This window comes from Argiope bruennichi, chromosome 7 (genome assembly GCF_947563725.1).
Source record: "Argiope bruennichi chromosome 7, qqArgBrue1.1, whole genome shotgun sequence".
Lineage (NCBI taxonomy): Eukaryota > Metazoa > Arthropoda > Arachnida > Araneae > Araneidae > Argiope > Argiope bruennichi.
The window spans coordinates 125,654,921-125,673,873 of NC_079157.1; the positions used below are offsets into that span (position 1 = coordinate 125,654,921).

The following is an 18,953-nucleotide window of genomic DNA, read 5'->3' on the forward strand; positions in this document are numbered from 1 at the left end:
TCACGCCCTCTAAAAATAGTGATATGTTGCTTTAACAACGTAGTATGTCTTCATGCGTGCTGAGCAGATTGATTCGCTATCTAGTAACCGCATATATGGTTTTGCATTCTTCATGTATTAATTCGGAGAGGAAGGCACGTTACTTTGCCATCCAAAAGAATATCGACCGGCAATAGCAGCATTGGACCCAAAAGTATCTCTGGTAGCACCCATCCTGTCACTTCATGAGCCGCGTTGCTATTAGCCAGGAAAAAGTGGCAAATGGTACTTTAATTGGTTCAATTCTTGGAAGCAAGCACAGAAAGATGATTTAAAATCGTTCTGTGAAATCTCTTGACTATGCCATCATTTTCAGGATGTGACACTGATAATCGAATCTTCAGAATTTCCAAAAAAAAAAAAAAAAAAATCCTCTTCGTACTTGGCGGAGAACGTTAATGGCAGACTAATCGACGAAAGCGGTGTGGATGAAACTTAAATGTCATGCGCAGAAGTTCATGACATGTGACTTTTACGTCACATGAATTGACCCCATTATATAGATAAACGGCGTCAATTTTCGCCGACTGGTGATACTTATGTACATCCCTACCACCATGCCCTTAGTGCTATTTATCCTCACTGCGCCACTTATATCGTTGTGAGCAAAGAATATGTTATGTTCCTTGCAAAAATAAGGAGGGGAAAAGTTGGTGATCTGGTAGATTATAATGTGGGAATTCACTCTAAATTAAATAAATATAAGATGTTAATGGCAGAGCCACGGCTTTTAACATAAAAAAAAAATAATAATAAACACTCACGAGTAACGGATATGTGGAAAGAAGTGAAGTAAACTATAAATAAATAAAGTACTGTTCCGAAAGCTAACTTCGTTTCTTTGAAAATATTTGTAGACACTTCTGAATATCAAATAAAACAGAGAGAAATTATATATTGTTTAACTTTGACGCCATTATGCTTTTTTTCCTGTCGTGAAATACTATGAATATTTATTTTATTTCCTGAAATGCTATACTGTCATACCCATTGTTTTTGAATGGAAGTGTCAGAAACAAATTGCGCAGAATGATATCTTTTTATTTTCCGAAATAGGTGATTTTGTGTGAAATAATTAAATATGTTCTTATTTATTCTTTCCAGCATCGGTGTCGTATATCATGAAATATGAGCCGTTTGAAATTTTTGACCTTGGAATGTAATTTAATGCTCTTTATATGTCTTATTATAGATTTGTTTTTTATATACATAAAATTCTTGTGAAGCAAAATTTTCACCTTTTCCATTTTATGTTCCAAATTCATTAAAAAAACAATTTCTACTTTGAATTATGATTTGAATTTTTTAAATGCTGTAATAAATATGCATTATGTATATAAATGATCCTCACGAATCTGATTATTCTCAGGATAATTTTCTATCCAATGTGAATACTATCTTTCACAACATCTCTCAAAATTCAGAAAAAACAGCCTTTTTAAATGTATCTAGCCACATGGAAAATGTAACCTTAACTGTGTTGGAAACGCCTCTTTCAAATTCCAGTGTCTCAAATGATTTTTGGATACATTGCCTTGGTCAGTGGTTGCCACCCAATCACATTTTATTTCAAATTGCAAATGCTTGTTTATTTTTATCCTATTTGGCACCAGTTGGAATCTATGGTTTACTTTACTTGAGAACATGCTTAATGATTGGTTCTATATTTTTTGCCATTTGGGGATGGATAGTATTATGTGCCTTGGATACATTCATTTGGAATACAGTATTCACTTTAATAAATTTTATTCATGTTGCAATACTTTTGTATATGCTGAGGCCGGTTAAGTTAAGTAAAGAGCTTGAAGAAGTTTATAAAGATCTCTTCAAACCCTTGCAAGTATCACGTCATCAGTTCAGAAGAGCTATTAGCTGTATGAGAGAAATTAAATGCTTGAAACCTCGTGAACCATATTGTGTGGAAAATGTTACAAAAGTGGATCGTTTATCTCTTGTACTTACCGGAAGGTAAATATTCTTTTATAATTTTTTTTTCTCTTGATGCAAAGCTTATAGTTTTCTTTTTTAATTAAGTGTTCAGAAAGTAACATTTTACTTTATAGAAAAAATTATTAGAACTTTCCATTAACGTAACAACCACCAAGATAATTCTAAATATACTCTTAATTTACAAAACTTCAAGTTCCTTATGATTGGTATATACGGTTGCTTAAGTTAGAAAAAGACATCACATGTTAAAATGTTTAATGGTAGCTATTATTGTTACTACTATATGTTAATCGTGTATATAGTAATCATGAAACAAAGTATGCTTTTAAGATGTAAATCTGCTGTTAAATCTTCAAACTTATGAAGAATGTTAATTATCTTTTAATTATTGACTTAATGTAAACAGATAAAGCAGTGTCATTTTTTTTTTACTTGAAAAAGTACTGAAGGTTCTCTTCAATATTAAAAAAATATCATAATTTCAGTATGGATTTTGTTTTTCTGTATCAACTCTTTAGCATCAATTATTATGTGCAAAAGCTTTGCATTAATGAGAGTGGCTATGCTGAATGTTTCTTGTTTTTTTTTTTTTTTTGTCTTGCATTACACTTGAGATGTTTAGTGAAATGAAATTGGTATGCTGTTCTGTCAACTGAATCTTAAATAAAAACTACAAATAGTTGTAGATGGTTCTTACAATAATGCATGTTGGCATCTAAACAGAATAAAGTTGGCATTTCAGCTTGGTGAGCACTAAAATTCTTTAACAGAAACACATCAAAGTTTATATATATTTTGGTTGTTATGCTAATTAAAGCATACCAATTTCTCCATACATCAAACTTTAGTATGAATAATGAATTTGAATTATAAATTATGCAGTCTTAAGTTCTATACTTACTTTTGTTATTTTTTTTCCTCTAATGAAGACTCATTTTAGAAAGAAAATTTTTGGAATAAAAAAAGAAAAAAATATGGTGAATATAATATCCTCTTTTTTAGGGTTTGTTAGTTAAATAAACATCATTGGTACTTGTGCGTTAGCCTCAGGCCATTGACAATATTTTGGCTTCATCGCATGCTATTGATGAACTTTAAACTTAACTGCATATCAATGATAAATATAGTAAGAAAAACATGAAATCTCTGATAATTAATTACTGGTTGCTATGAAAATGTTTTTCGTAATATGTCTTGTTGATTAGACACTTAATATTTATGCAGTCAATACATAAGTTCTGTATAATTTTTCTTTATTTTAATTAACAGTGAGCATGCAGAAGATGTAACAGTTTTTCAAAACTATTAAGTAATTCATTAATTAAGTAAAATGAAAAATCATTAGTTAACTGAATTAACATTGCTTATAGGATTGAAGTTTACCCCTATCCAGATGAAGTAAATAATTATATCAAAAAATTAACACAAATATTCATATGAGCATAAAAATATCTTCAAAAATAATGCTGCTTAGAGATTGAAATTTGACATGTTCTTCAAATTTGTAAGAATAAGTAAATACTGCAAATCTAGGACTTCATAGGTATTCATTTTTAAATTATGTGATTTTAGCTAAAAACAAGTTTTAATTAAAATTTTGTTGATCTAAATTATTTAACTCATTTAGAAGCATCTTCATTTTTTAATTGACATAATTGATATTATTTGAGCTATTAAATATTAAACTTGATGCCAATATTATTGTGAGGCATTAGGACTTGCAGAAGATTGGTGCGATGTTGAAAATTGAGTTCGGAATGAGATTTAGTATAATGGTGATATGCATTTAGAATGTTCATTCTAAAACATATTAAAATGCAATAGGCAGGCAATTTCAAGAAAATGGTTCTCAAACTTTCAGCATAGTGTATATGCTAATAAAGTGCAGCCATTGCCCAGATCAGAGTAGTGTAGTGAATAAAGCAATGGCATAGTATTCACAAGACCCAAGTTCGGTCCTGGCTGGTATTCTTTTCCTTTTTTTTTTTTATTTGTTTTTATTTTGAAATTACTTCAAATTAACTTAACAATTTACAAATAGTTTTAATTAATATTTTTTTAAAATTTTTATGCGAAAATAAATATTTATTTCTCCGATTCTTGGATTATAATTTAATTTTTAGAAGAAATATAATTAAATATGAATGTTTTTTTAAACATTCAAAATTACTTAAATTGGCTTCAGTTAATATACTAATTTTTGTATAGAAAAATCAATTTTTTTTGTCATACTTAAATTATAACTTTTTACTATTTTATATTTACTATTTATACTATTTTTTAAAAGAAATTCTTTGAATTTTAATCAGATAAATTATTTGTTATAACTCAAGGAAGCTATATTTATATCAGTAATTAAAGAGAGTTGCTGAAATTTATACAATTATTTCAGCAAACATTCTCAGTATTAAAGAAAAAGTAGGAAGCAGGTGTTAAATTATGGAATATAAAGACAGTTGGTTCAAATCTTTTAGGAACATTATAATGGTATGCTTTGTACACTGCTGGATTTTTTAAAGAAAATTTTTTAAAGGTAATTGAAATCTGTTCTCTAATTCATTCTTTTAAAATTTCTCTTATGAATGACTATTATTTATCAATTGTGCAAGACCTCAAAATACATCTATCTTGTTTCAAAAGTTTTTACAATAATTATTATTTGTAATAAAAAATTAATAAAATATTTTTATGATGTAATTTTTTTAATATTTATTATCATTTAAGTTATATTTTTATTTATTTTTTGCTTAAAATTAAAATTATGATTCGAAAATTAGGTGAAGGAACATTTATTTTTGAGAGAAATTTATTTTCAGAATATTTATTTTTGATTGATAAAATAGTTGAATATTAATTAAAACTGTCTGTAATTTTATTCAAATAAATTTTTTTAAAGAAAAATGCTTTCATTATCTTTAATTTTTTTTTAAAAAATTATAATTTAAGTATGAAGAGAAAATAAATTTATTTTTCTTACAGAAAAGAATATCATATTAATTGAAACCATCTTTAAATTGTTAATTTAGGTAATTCTGAATGTTTTAGAAATAATGCTTTACTGTTTATAATTATTTTTTTCTAAGAATTTAATAATAATCCAAGAATTAGGGAAATGAATATTTATTTTCGCACAGAAAATAAAAAAACATATTAATTAAAACTCTTTGTAAATTGTTAAATCAATTGGGAGTAATTTAAAAGTAAAACAAATGGGGGAAAAAAGCAAGGACAAGACTCTGTTTTTGTGAGTGCTATGCCATCGCTTTATCCACTATACTACTTGGGTCTTGGTAACAGCTGCACTTTATTAGTATATAAGCTATGCTGAAAGTTCGAGGCCCATTTTCTTGAAATTGGCTGGCTATTGTACATTAATTTTTAAGAATGAATATTCAAAATGTATACTACCATTATACTAAATCTCATCCCAAGCTCAATTTTCAACCTAGTGCCCATCCTTTGTTAGAAAATCATTGCTTTTGAAATAAAATTTTTTTAAAAAGCAATAGTTACCAAAGTAAATATATTGAGAAAAACTCTTTATAACTATAAGAGATTAGACAATAATGCATTTTTAAATTGAATTGAAAATAATTCCAAGTAATAAAGCAGTGGTTTTTTGTGTTTTTTTTTTTTTTTTTTTCGCCTTCAGTTCTCTTTTTCTTAATTGGTTTCATTATAATGTATTTCATTGCAAACTTAGCATTATCTAGAAGTCAGTCTAGCAGAAAATTCAATTGGAACTTAATTCTTCTAAATTCTTCTTCAATGACAAAAAAAAAAAAAAAAAAAAAAAAAAAAAAAAATTCTTTGTATCCTTTTAACTTAAACTTTTAAAGATGTTTTGCAGATGGTAAAATACTGATATGACATAATGCATTTTATATATAAGTGTTATAGTATGCTCCTAAATAGCCGAGTAGTTGTTTTTTTCAAGTGTATTTCTTTGTCTATTTTTTTTAATATATAGAATAAAATCTACAAAGCAGAGAGGTAAATAATTTAATTATTGCAACATTTTTTTATGAATGGAAATAAAGTTTTTTTTTAACAATTATTTCTATAGAATCCAACAATAATAACTGCTTTCTTTTTTTCTAATTTCAAAATTTTAATAAAAAATCTTAAATTACTTTCTTTTATTACATTGAAAATTTAATAAAAGTCTTTCTGTGAAAAGTAAACATTTCTTTTATTATACTTCTATAACAATCATATGAGATAACAAAATGCTTGATTTAATAAACTTAAAACTTTTTTAAAGTAAAAATGTGACTACATGGTTTTATAGAAATCCTTGCAAATATTGTGTAGAAAACGAAAGAAACAAAGTGGAAATATCATATCTGGATGGTAAAGTTAAAAATATCCAAAGTTATTGGTAGACACTTTTATTAATCATTCCTTGCTCTGTTATTCTGAAGAGGTGGGTAAAAAGATAAGAAAAAAGCTTCAAGTAAAGAACTACAGTAAAAAACTGAACAGAGTAATTATGGAAATGATGTAATACTGAGGCTACTGCTGAGGGTAGTCTCATTTTACATTATATTGATAAATCCTTTTTTTTCTCCCCTTTCATAAATCAAATATTGGCAAAATCTTAGATATGACATTGTTATTTTCATATCTGCCAGAAACTTGTAAAAATATACTTAACATTAATTATTTTTTCTTTGGCATTAACTTTTCTAGGAAATTTGTGGAATATTCTATTATTAAAGCTAAATGCCAATTTACTAGTGAAATGAATTAATACTAATTTTGGAACAAGTTGATTGCAAACAGCAGCTAGTTAACTTATACTTATCACTATGTATTTGTACTTGTTAGAATTACTGTATTTCTGTGAATTGTTTAAAATAAAATTAATTTTTGTTGGCAATAGATTTTTGTACATTTTTAGTATCAAAAATTTCAGTTCAAATTAGCTAAATTTTCTTATGGATTAAACTAGCTTTTTAATTAAATACTGCTGTTATTTCTTATTTGAAACTTACTCTAAATATTTTCTTTACTGCTGAATTGCATTTTAAAATTTTATAGATCATTAATATTTATTGCTTCCTTCCAAATCATTAATGATTTAGTTTCATAAATAATCATAAAATTAAAACTATGTTTTTTTAGGCTTGTTGTATCTCAAAATGGGCATGCTCTACATATTGTGGATAGCAAACAGTTCTTAGATTCTCCTGAATGGTTTGGTGTGTGTACAAATGATGCTTATCAAGTAATTTTTTTCATTTTATTAAATGTCTTTAAAGATTTATTTTTTAAAAGTTAATATTTATTATTCTTAAAAGGTGTCAAATAATATGACAGCATAAGGACAACTGACCTTTAGCATGTCCTATTAACTTTAATCAAAGAAATCTCAAATTCTCATGTAATTATCTGATTAATAATTTTAACCCTCCAAATAGCTGAATTTATCTTTTCTGCTTCCAATGTTACAATTCTAACAGCAGATGTGTAGAATTGCCAGATATTTGTATTTTTATGTCCCTTAGATAATACCTTAAAATTGCATAGGCAGACTATCTTTTAGATGCAAAGACTTAATTGCCTGTAAAAAAAAAATGATTCAACTGTTTTTAAATGTTTTTTCTCATAATTGAATTGTATTTCATCAAAATAATTGGTTGCTTGGAGAGTATATCCTATTATTTCTGTCTGTTTGCTGCAAATTTTGTTTGGAAGTTACATTATCAAATCTGTTTTTTTAGCTGAAAAAACCTCTGCCTTAGCAAAGCATCCCTTTTCACTAAATTGATAAAGCCAACATATAAAAATCCACCTGTTAGAAAGATTAGCTTCAAATTATAAGATGAAACACACATTGCATTGTCTACAGCAATTTGTGTTTAGCATATTCTAATTCGTATTTCTTTTTCAAACATAGGATATCTTTTTGTTATCGACCACTGTAGAATCATGTCTCTTTTGTAAAAGCTTAAGTTCAAAAGATTTTATTTGGGTTATTCTATTTCCTGTATACATGTTATATTATAATTTAATTTTTTAAAAAACCCATAAAGGAACTTTAGAATGTGGATATATTAAAATTTGCTAATGTTTCTAACTTGGTGATTGTTAAATAAAGGTATTATAAAATCACAAATGGAAATTGGGAGGAATAAAAGAATTTTTTAAAAAAAATCTTCAGAATGTTTCCTGTTGAAAATAGAGTTGTATATTGTATTAAAGTGATATGTTTCAATATTTGAATTTTGAAAGATTGGGCATTAGTATGGATTGTGACCCACAGTGAAGAAAAACCTTTCTTTTAAGAAAGAGCTTTTATTACTTCCCTATAAAAAAGAAAAATTAACATGACATCAGTGTTTAAATCATCCTTCATGTTGGAGATAATTATTATATTTCTACTGCTTAGGGGGAAAAAAATACTCTTATAAAATGATCAAAATAATGGATTCACTGTTATTGACAAATATTCTTAATGAGAATATATAGTACAATTAATTTTCTGTGTCAAAATCCTTTATACCTAACATTTTTTTTAATGTAGGTAATTACAATGTATTATTATTAGATTTGGGTATGTGGGGAAAATTTGCAATTTTCATAATCTTATAATTGTATTGCTTTAGGTGTCTTAGTTCAACAATGAAAAAAGGTTCTATGAAAATCGATTAGGAATCTAAATTGTGTATATGTTTAGAAAGCAAAGTTTTTTTTGCATATCATGGGGAGATACTAATATTGGATTTGGATTAGTCTGCTAGGCCTGTTCTTGCTCTTTTTTTCTTCCCCTCCTACACTGCACAATTTTTTCTACTCAATGACATTCAAAAGACTCTATTTTGAAATAAGTTCATATTATTTTTCTAAGATTTACCATTTTCTTTACTTATTTTATTTCTTTAATATATCTGTATTAATGGAGTGTGTTGGAGAAAGAGAGGTGAATTTTTTCATAGAGTATAGATCTTATCAATCTAAAGAATCATTGAATAGAATTTAACATTTTGTAGATTATGTTGGGGAACTTGAACTTGGTAAATTTGAACTATGAACTTGATAAATTTGATAAATGTTGTTTTATTATTGAAGATAAATGTGAATTACTTTTAAAAGAATGGTGGGGGGGGGTGGTATGGATTTTGCTTGATTTAATTATCTCTTGATGATAATAAATTTAACAGCTGTTTTTGCATTAACTGAAACCCAAAGAAAACTTTTAGAATTATGTAGTCAGATGTTTAAAGTTGTTGTGTGTGTAATAAAAGTAAAGAAGAAAAATGTTGGGAAATTTTCCAGTTACTGGAAAATTCTATTATTAAACTATTAGGCTTTTGTAATTGTTGCATCAGTTTTTAATACAACAAAATTATGAGTTATTAATTAATTAAATAAAATTATGAGTTATTAAAATATTGGATCATCAGATTTTTTTATTTCATTAAAAAAACATATAAGGAATAAGAAAATTTACTGGTGTAACAAAATAATGCTCACAATTGTTAGAAATTGACTTTAATTAGATTAATATTTACAAGCTGAATCCTTATATATTTCCTGAAATTATTGTTTGTACCAAAATCATCAAGATGAATTGTTTAAATCGAATCACTTATGCAACATTTAAAATTAACTGTATAATATTTATTTTTCAACTAATATCATAAATTAAGTGCAGTATTGATGTATATTCTGAATTAGGTGCAATTTTATAATTTTTAAGGAAATATCAATTCTTTTTATTAGTCTAAAAATCTTTCCCTGTTGTTTTGTACTCAATATTTAAAACTTTAATTAAAAAGCTTATAATTAAATTTTGTTCTAGGTATCCATTACTGCTTTAGAAGCATGCCGAGTTTTGGTTTGGCATCGAGACAAACTTAAACTGTCCATCAGTGATGATATTTTTCTTCAGGCAGTATTTGATAATATTTTAGGAAAAGATGTTGTCAAAAAGTTACTTCTAGTGTCAGAATCATCCTGCAATGGTGTAGGCTTTTATGTATGTGATGATGTTGTAGCTGAGACTACTAAACTCCTCTCTAAAAATAAGCAGGGCCAAACTGGACTAGGTGTACTTCTTACAAGACAAGTAAAAAGTATGTATATTGTTATGTAATATTAACACTATCTTTCACTATTGGCTATTCTTATTGGAATGATACCAAAAAGTTTGGAATTTTATTACTATACAATTTAACAGTTTTTGAATCAGTAATAGAAATAAATCCAACATATATATATATCTGTGTAATATTGCTTCAAATGTTTTATGCTTATATATATATATATATGTATGGGGGGGAGGGGGGGAGCAAATAGAAGAAATTTTTGAAATTTTAAACTTCATTTTATTCCATCCCAATAGGCATAATTTATACAGATAAAAAGCGATAAGCGATACGTTAATCTACCTCATGGTGGAAGAGCAAAAGTGCCTGAAATTTCCCCGTTTGGGCATTTTACTATGAGATTTTGATAGGAATTTCTTTGACATGTGTAGTCTTAGGAAAAGAAAATCTAGGTATCTTTAAAAGAATGGTTTAAGCATTAAGAATTTTTATTCCTTCAATCAGAGCATGAGAACCTGCTGACTAGTCTAACCTGAAGTTAGACTTCAAAATGTCATTATATATATACATAATATTTGACAGTTACATGGCCAAAGAGACTTTTTGAATAAACTTCAAATTACTTTACTTTTGGAGGCATAACAGAAATAAAAACTGGGCACTTAGTCTGACAAGAACAAAAGAAAGAAGACAAGAGCAAAAAGTGACAGAATTTTTCCCCCCTTGTTGGTTTTATTACAAGATACCGATAGGGATTTATTTGACATGTATCAACTTAGGAAAGGGAATTTTAGGTATCTTTGAAACATCTGTATAGGTGCAAGGGACTCTTAAACCCTTTTTGCATGCTTTGAGAAACAAAGAAAAAGGAATTTTTAGAATGCATATTGGCATTAATTAAATAAAAAAGTGGCATTTGGATTAGGAAATAAGAGAAAATTTTAGAATAAAATAGCATAGATTAATTTAAGATTAAAAAAATAAGAAGTTAATTAGGATATAAATTAAGACATATCATTAGGTATAAATATAGTGATGGATTTTTTAAAATTTGTTAATAATAAAAAAAAAGTGTGTAGTTGAAACTATTGATTTCTATCATTAAATAAATGTCCTGCTATTTTATCAGTGATTGGTTAACAAGAACACATTTTTAGCTTAGAATATATATCATTTTTCATCATCACAATTTTCTAGTTTTTTTTTTTTAAACTAATAATAATAATTTATGCATTAGATTAGAAATTTTGCTGTCTTTGAACGATTTATTAATTTAATGGAAATGTGATTATTACATCTACAGTGTATATACTTTTACATTTGTATCATTTCTGAAATTTCTTTATTATGTTCCATCTTTCATTCATTTTTAAAAATTTCTTACTTCTTCTTGCACATTATTTCTTACATGGCTCTTGCACTAATTTTAATCTTGTACTTAAATGCATGCCATTTGAAAAGAAACATTAAAATTATGCAAATGTTTTTTTTTTTTTTTTTTTTTTTTGTTACTTATGTAAGATTAAGACAAATATTCTGATTTTCTATAAATAAATAGTAATTTTTATAATGCAGCATGTTTTCAGATTTTATTTATTGCAATATTTAAATTATACAAGAAAATGTTGTAATTCTAGCATTTTATCTTCATTCAGAAGTCAAAATGAGATTTCATCATTTTTTTTTTTTGGAAGGAAAAGACAAATGTTATAGATTTATAATGAAATTTCTTGAATAATAATGGAAAGGGTGAAATTCAGTTTTTGATGAGAATCAGAACAGTGCTTTAATTTGCTTAAACAAAATTATTTGCAAAGAATAGTTGTTCATTTAATTGAAATCAAAATAAAAATACCCACAAATGGTTTAAAAGTCCCTTATAATCTCTTATCTTTTCTGTAAGTATAAAATCTATAAAAATGTATACATTGTTTTTTGTAGTAAAATATTTTTGTTTTGCAAAAGAAATTCTTACAAAATTTTATTTCCTACAAATTTAAAATTTCAACATTCATATTGAAATTTATTATTTTTAATTTATTTGCTTTCTGCCCTCATTTAAATATAAAGTTAAAATATGTATAATTTTATATTGACAAAAATAGAGACAATATAGCATATTAATGCTTCATGAATCTTTACAATTATTTTTTCTTTTTATTTTCATTTATTTATTTTCTTTGCTTGTGCATGAAATAAGTATAAGATTGTATCTAAATAATTAAAACTATGTTTGTTTATTATGCTAAAAATATTTAATGTTTTGAAACCCAAATTTAATTTTTAAAAAATTCTGTTTCTGATTATATATAATGTGATAATTGTAATTATGCTGATTAATTTTTGAGATTTTTGTGAAAAATATTGAATACATAAAACAAACATCAATAAATTTAAAAGCAAATTCTCCTTTTCTTACTGTACAATATGGAATTTATTATTTATTAATTATAAAAAAAAATAATTTGATCACTGTATTTGTAAATTTAAAGAGTTGTAATCCTACAAAATGTATGTTAGGAAATAAAACTTTTTTTCATTCACTGCTTATATTCTATGAGACACATTATATAAAACTGCCTAGTAAAAGTAGAATAATAGAAATTTTAGTTTGTCTCAAGGACAGATAATCTCAAAAAGATTTAAAATTATTGATTATTAATAAAATATCATGGCATAAGAGCATTTTTTTTCTTTACTTTGATTTCTTATTGCTAACAAAAATGTATTATTTATTATTTCAACAGCATGGAATGACTTATTAAGAAACATTTGAAGCCCTCTCCCCCAACAACAACAACAAAAAAAAAAAAAAGCTGTTAATATTTTAAAAATTGTAAATGCATTCTTCAATGCTTTAATATCAAGGCAATATAAAAAGTTTAACATGATAGGAAAGCTACTCATTAGTGTGAACTGAAATTTTGTCTTTATAAAATAGTCGTATCCATTGATTTACATTTAAATTTAAGTGCCTTACTTTTTGAAAATTTTTAAACTTTAATTTTTAAAAATTATCTCAACTGTTAAAAATTTTTGCTCTAGCATTACAGTATTTCCCACATACCTATAACTACTATTAGCAGTTATTTTAACCACTTGTTTTCCAATTAAAAGAAAATGTTTCCTTTTTATTAAATTATGTCAACAATTTGCTTGTTTAATAAGTAAACATATATAAACAAAGGATAATTAAGCATTAAAAAATAGCTCAAATATTTAATACCCATTCTAGATGTTTTTAAACTTGTTATATGTTTAAAATAAATACATAAACATAAAAAGGTCCAAAATAGTTTTTAAAAAAATCATTCCAGTTATTTTTAAACTTTTCAAAAGTTTATAAATATTTTCACAGTGTCTTTCATTATGAAAAAAATTTATAAAAAACTCTATAAATATATTAAATTATTCAGTTTGGCAAGTTACACAAATTACAGATTTCTTAATTTTAGCTGTACAGACTCTGCAAATGTAACAATTTTTAAAAATATTCAAAGATTTTATTGATTTTGCACACATTTATTTGGCTTTGCTTGCATTTACAAGAAAAGTTCTTTCAATATAAATTTTCTTTCAGTTAGAAAGTTTGGGTGAATTTCGATGAAATGCATATCTAGTTGTCTCTTTATAAATTATCCTAGCATTTTCACAGCCAAATCAAGATTTTTTTTTTTTTTTTTTTTTTTTTTTTTGAATTGGCCAACTTTAGAACAGGACCACATGGAGTATTTTCTGGCCATCTGATTCATTGTGATGAACTTCAAATTTGGTTAAATCATAAAATTTTATAAATTTGTGAACTTGTTCGGAATTTCGCTCCCTTCTTTCTTTCCTTTCTGTGAAATATTTTCGCTTTAAGTAGGCTGTATTAAATACTAATTGCTATAAATAGGCTTTGCATTAGAGGAATTGGATGCATTTATTGCAGTTTTAGAAAAAATCCAGTTTTCGTCAGTCATTCATTCTATACAAATTTTCTCTTAAAGTTGAATTCGGAACCTGAATTATCATCACAAAAACTTTCAGCATCTTTTCTTTCATTGAATATTTTCTGCCAATGCTTCTATCCAACAGGTTATAAGATCTGAATGTAGAAATTATTCAAAATAAAATTAGATATATATCATAAATCTGCAATTAAATGGCTCTCAAAAATTCCATACAGGTAATTTACTCCCTCCCCCCATCTCTCATCCCTACACACTCCTGCTTTTGGACATACACAAACATATACCTTTGCAACAGGTGCACCTATTTATCTATCAGCATAAAAAATAGATAAAACAACTATAAAAATAAAGTAAAAAATGACAATTTTTAGGATAAGATTAAGATGATCTGTAGCCATAATTAATGGTATACGTGGTAATATTGGCAAAAATAATTATTTAAAATGAATAAAAATAAATTTGTGTAATATTCATATGTTTTTAAGAAAAATATGAAAGAAATTTCAAAATAACCACTGCCATAATTTTAGTGTTGATAAATATGTGGGAACAATATCTAGAATTTCTTATATTCCCATGATTAAAAAATTTTTCAGTTCAATAAGAATTTTATTTTTCAGGATATAAATAGATTTCATAACAAATAGATCTAGACTTAAAAATTTTAATTTCCAGAAATAATTTTTGTAATTTTGAAATTTGAAGGGAAAAAAATTATTTTGCCATTGGAAGTTTTGAAGTTTGTTCTTATTTCAGTGAATAGACAGACAGATCCTTATGGAATTTTTAGTATTATTGAAAGTCTTGATTCCTTCCAAAGGATACCTTTTTTATGATTTGTGAATTAAGGATGATGGAATAAAGTTGGTGACTTCCTTCTTGGTTGTACATTTTACATTTCTGTTAATATATTTTTATGTTGATACTAGATCTGCCCAAAAAGAAACTAAATTTTTGTAAGAAACATTTGAATGCTGCTTATCACTTTCAGAATATTTTATTTATATAAAGCCTCCAATGTGTCTTCAATTCTTGGTGTGTATTTTGAGAGAGAGAGAAAGAGGAAAATTTATGTTTTTGGTAAATTTTCCTTTTTATATTTAGTTGTTTTAAGTCATCGTCTTTAAAAGTTTGATTGAAAATAACAGAAGGCCCACAAGGTCAAAGTTGAAGTGGTTTGATCCACATTTGAACAATCTTGGCTTGTGACTTAATTTACACTTTGTTCTGTCTTATTAGAGGCAAGGCATAGATTTTGCTGTAATGTGATACATCTGCTGTCAGTAATTATAAAATTATTGGATGTTTGCTATTACCTATATCTACAAACACATATGTAATCTGCAATATGTGAGCATACAAATAATGGTTTGCTCAAATTAAAACTTGTATTTTCTCAGCATAAAAATCACTTGATTTCAAAAGCTGCCCAATTTTTATATTGCCTTTGGCAGATGGTCTCAAGTCTTGTTCATGTCTCTTTTTTTAAATTTTACTTAATTTCAAAATATTTTTTTTTTTTTTTTGGATTTAAAATATTGTTGCTATTTATAAAATTGGGACAGGCTAAATCCATTCACATCCTGAACTTTTTGCAAGATTGCAGTTAAAATTAGCATTATTAGTTAGCAATATTCTAATTTTATGCAAAATATCTCCAAAATTCAGAGCTCTTCTTTTTCTAAATGTAAAAATAAATAAATAAAGTAATATTAAAAAAAAAAAATATGAAAAAATCTATGTAAGCTGAAGGTTAGTGGTATGCAGCATAAGTTGGGGTTAACAAGCTAAATGTTCTAATTAAAAGCTGCTTATCTTTTTTGACTAGTAATTTATTAACTTAACAACCTTCTTCTTTACATTGTTATTTTACATCAACTTTAGAAATTTTGTTATAGGTGTTTCTATAAAATAAACTTTCACTGGAAGCTTCGTTTCAAATCAATTGTATATCTTATTTATAATGAAAAGTATAATTAACGACAATTAATTTTATCATGAATTTTTTAGATAGATTCAGAGGAAAATAATATCAACATTGATTAAAAATGGAAATTTTACATTTTGAAAGAATATTATTTTAAACAAAAGTAATAGGGAGTTAATAATACATACAGAAACATTGATTTATTTTTATAAAAAAATGTTCTTTACATTTTTTTTTTCCTGTTCAAAGTGATTGAGGGAAGGGGGGGGGGATTGTAGATATAAATAATTAGTTTTGCTTTGCTATTTACTCTCTTAATGAATTTCTTACAACATATCAAGCTGACTTTTATGAAATTTTAACAACTTTCTCTATATAAGTGAATACATTACTTATATAGAGAATACACAGTAAAATATTCTTTGTGTTTGTTGTAAGCTGTAAGGTTTTTTATACATTTTTAAAAAATAAAGAGTAATAAACTTATTAATAGGTAAATTCTTTAAGATTGTATCAAGTACAATCTTGTTTTTGTTCTTGGCTGGTTTCGATTTTATTGATAAAGAAGCCTTTTTTGGATATATAATTTAAACTTCAATATTAGTAGTTGCAAAGATTTGTGAGAATTCAATAATATATAAAAAAAATCCAAGCAGATAAATACCTAAAAACAAAAATTCTGTCAAGAAATGATGAAATAACCTATTGTCATCCATCCTAAAGATATGATTTGTGGTTCTCTTTGACCAGTCAAAATAGCCCTAGTGTTGCTTTAAAATAGGACATTTATATAAAAAAATTAAACTAAACCCTTTGATCAGTCATAGAATTGATTTATTCTCTTCCATTTTTAGAAATTATACTGCACATACAGTTCTTAAATAAAAGTGGTCAATAAAGCTATCTGTTGAATGATTACAGGTTAATTCATTAGTGCTCATTTATTGTATCAGTTACATGCACTTAGGGAACAGTTCTGTTGGTACTATTTGTTAGAAAAAAGTTTGAACAATTTTTATATAGGCTTTTTTTTTTATGGCAACTAATGAATGATGCCCATTTTTTGCATTTATTTAAGTATAAAATAATGAAGGATTAGTATTGTGGCTACTTATTTTATTATTATTTTATCAGAATCTTTAGAACTTTATATCTTGTACTGATACAGGTTGAGTACAAAATTTTAAAAATTCAAATATTTTGCATTGTTTCTTCCACTTCATTCTGAATTTCATTCTTCTTATTTTGAAATTTTTGAAACATAATTAATTTACTTCTTAATTGTGTATATAATTCCAGTACATATAATTTACTTTAATGTAATGTGATCAACAACTCTCCATTTTAATAAAATTATTCAAATTATTTTTAGATCGAGACACTAATGTGTGGAACCTTGCTAAAAAGGCACAGTCAGAGCAAGATCCTGAGACATCTGTTTGAATATCATTTTTATTATTTTTAGTCATTTGTATTTCTGTATTGCTGATAGTATTTGCATGATTAGTATTATTTAGCCCAGCATTTTCTTAATAAGAAGAATGTAGGATTGCCATAGCTCTTGTGTTAAATTTATTTGTTTTTATTTATTTGTATAAATTAATGAATCTCATATTTTTTTGTTATCTTGTGAAAGATATTTTGATATTTTTGTTGAATTAATTTTTTTTATTGATTTTATTATTTAGTCATTGCTTCAGCTTTAACGCTAGCATTTAATGTGCAATTATTATTTAAATGCAAATTTATATATTTTATTTGACTTTTTATTTCCTATGCAATGTTATAATGTTTGTTATGATATTCCTTTTTTTTTTTTTTTTTTTTTCTTTATTGTGTTAAGTTAACGGCTTAAAAAGGCTTAACCAAAGAAACTTATTTGGCTGAACATTGAATGATAAATCAGTTGAAAAGAATGGACCTTTATTTTTGCTAACATAATTTTTTATTTTAATTTATGTAAATTTCAAATTCCATTCAATGTCCTGTTGTTTTTTGTTTATGAAATCTGAAAATGTATCTCAAATTAATAAATATGTATTCTCTTCAAAATTTTAGTTTCTCATTCTTCTGATATGTCTATACATTTTGTACATATGTTCATAAATGATTATCCCAACTTACTTGGCTATTAAAAGAAAACAAGGTGCAACCTTGTTGCTCATTGGACATTTAAAAAAATAGCAGTTGAAAGTTTAAATTCAACACAGTTATATACCATTCAAAGGGCTTACATATTACCTTGTTCATTATGCGAGTCCCTCCAGAAACATGATGGATATTAAGGCAATATAATAACTCATCTGCACCTTTTCCTAATTTTTTAAAAATTTAAAAAATTAACTAAACTTAAAGGTTTTAGGATAGATGATCGAGAGGTATTGTTTTTTTAAACATTCCTTATGGCAGCCTATACATGCTGCCCTGACCTATAGAAGAGCTATTTTTCTGAGAGGTATACATATGGGAACTGATGAGGATAAATATGGGTATTACTGGAGAATTAAGAGTTCTTAATTTTAAATGATTACTTTACAAACAAAATTTAAAGAATATTTTTTCTTTTTAAACATAAACAATATAAATTGGTGTTTGAATATACAAAAACATGTAAATTTCTGCAATTTCAATTATATAAACTAATAATTTATTTTACTAAAAAATGAATATAAAATATGTAAGGCATGCACTGTATAAAATAGTATTCAGACGAATTGCTCCTTGGAACTTGTTTAAATAATTATAGAAAAGAATATGTGCACAATTGCTAATTACCTCTCATTATCTCAAAAAGGTAGTTTTTGTAAAAAAAGGTTTAATAATTACTATGAATGCAATATGAGAGAACACTCTAATTGTAGATATTTATATAAAAATTTTGAGTGTATTTACTACAACAAAACAAACAAATCTGAATTGAATTATTCCATTTTGTGTTGAGTTGTGTAACTGCTATGAAATATATATCATTTCTCACTTTGCAATTTTATGGAGTACTTGAAATTACAACAAAAGTTATAAATTAAGTCT

General features: G+C 25.8%; 1 protein-coding gene across 1 annotated transcript; it reads left to right on the forward strand.

The window, feature by feature from the left end:
- The first annotated feature begins 831 nt into the window (after positions 1 to 831).
- On the forward strand, positions 832 to 17,932 carry LOC129976380 (blood vessel epicardial substance-like). The gene is made up of 4 exons (XM_056089912.1): positions 832 to 2,007; positions 7,117 to 7,219; positions 9,797 to 10,070; positions 17,296 to 17,932. Exons 1-4 carry the CDS (start codon positions 1,370 to 1,372, stop codon positions 17,364 to 17,366), a joined length of 1,086 nt encoding a protein of 361 aa, XP_055945887.1. The 5' UTR covers positions 832 to 1,369; the 3' UTR covers positions 17,367 to 17,932.
- Positions 17,933 to 18,953: the final 1,021 nt, after the last annotated feature.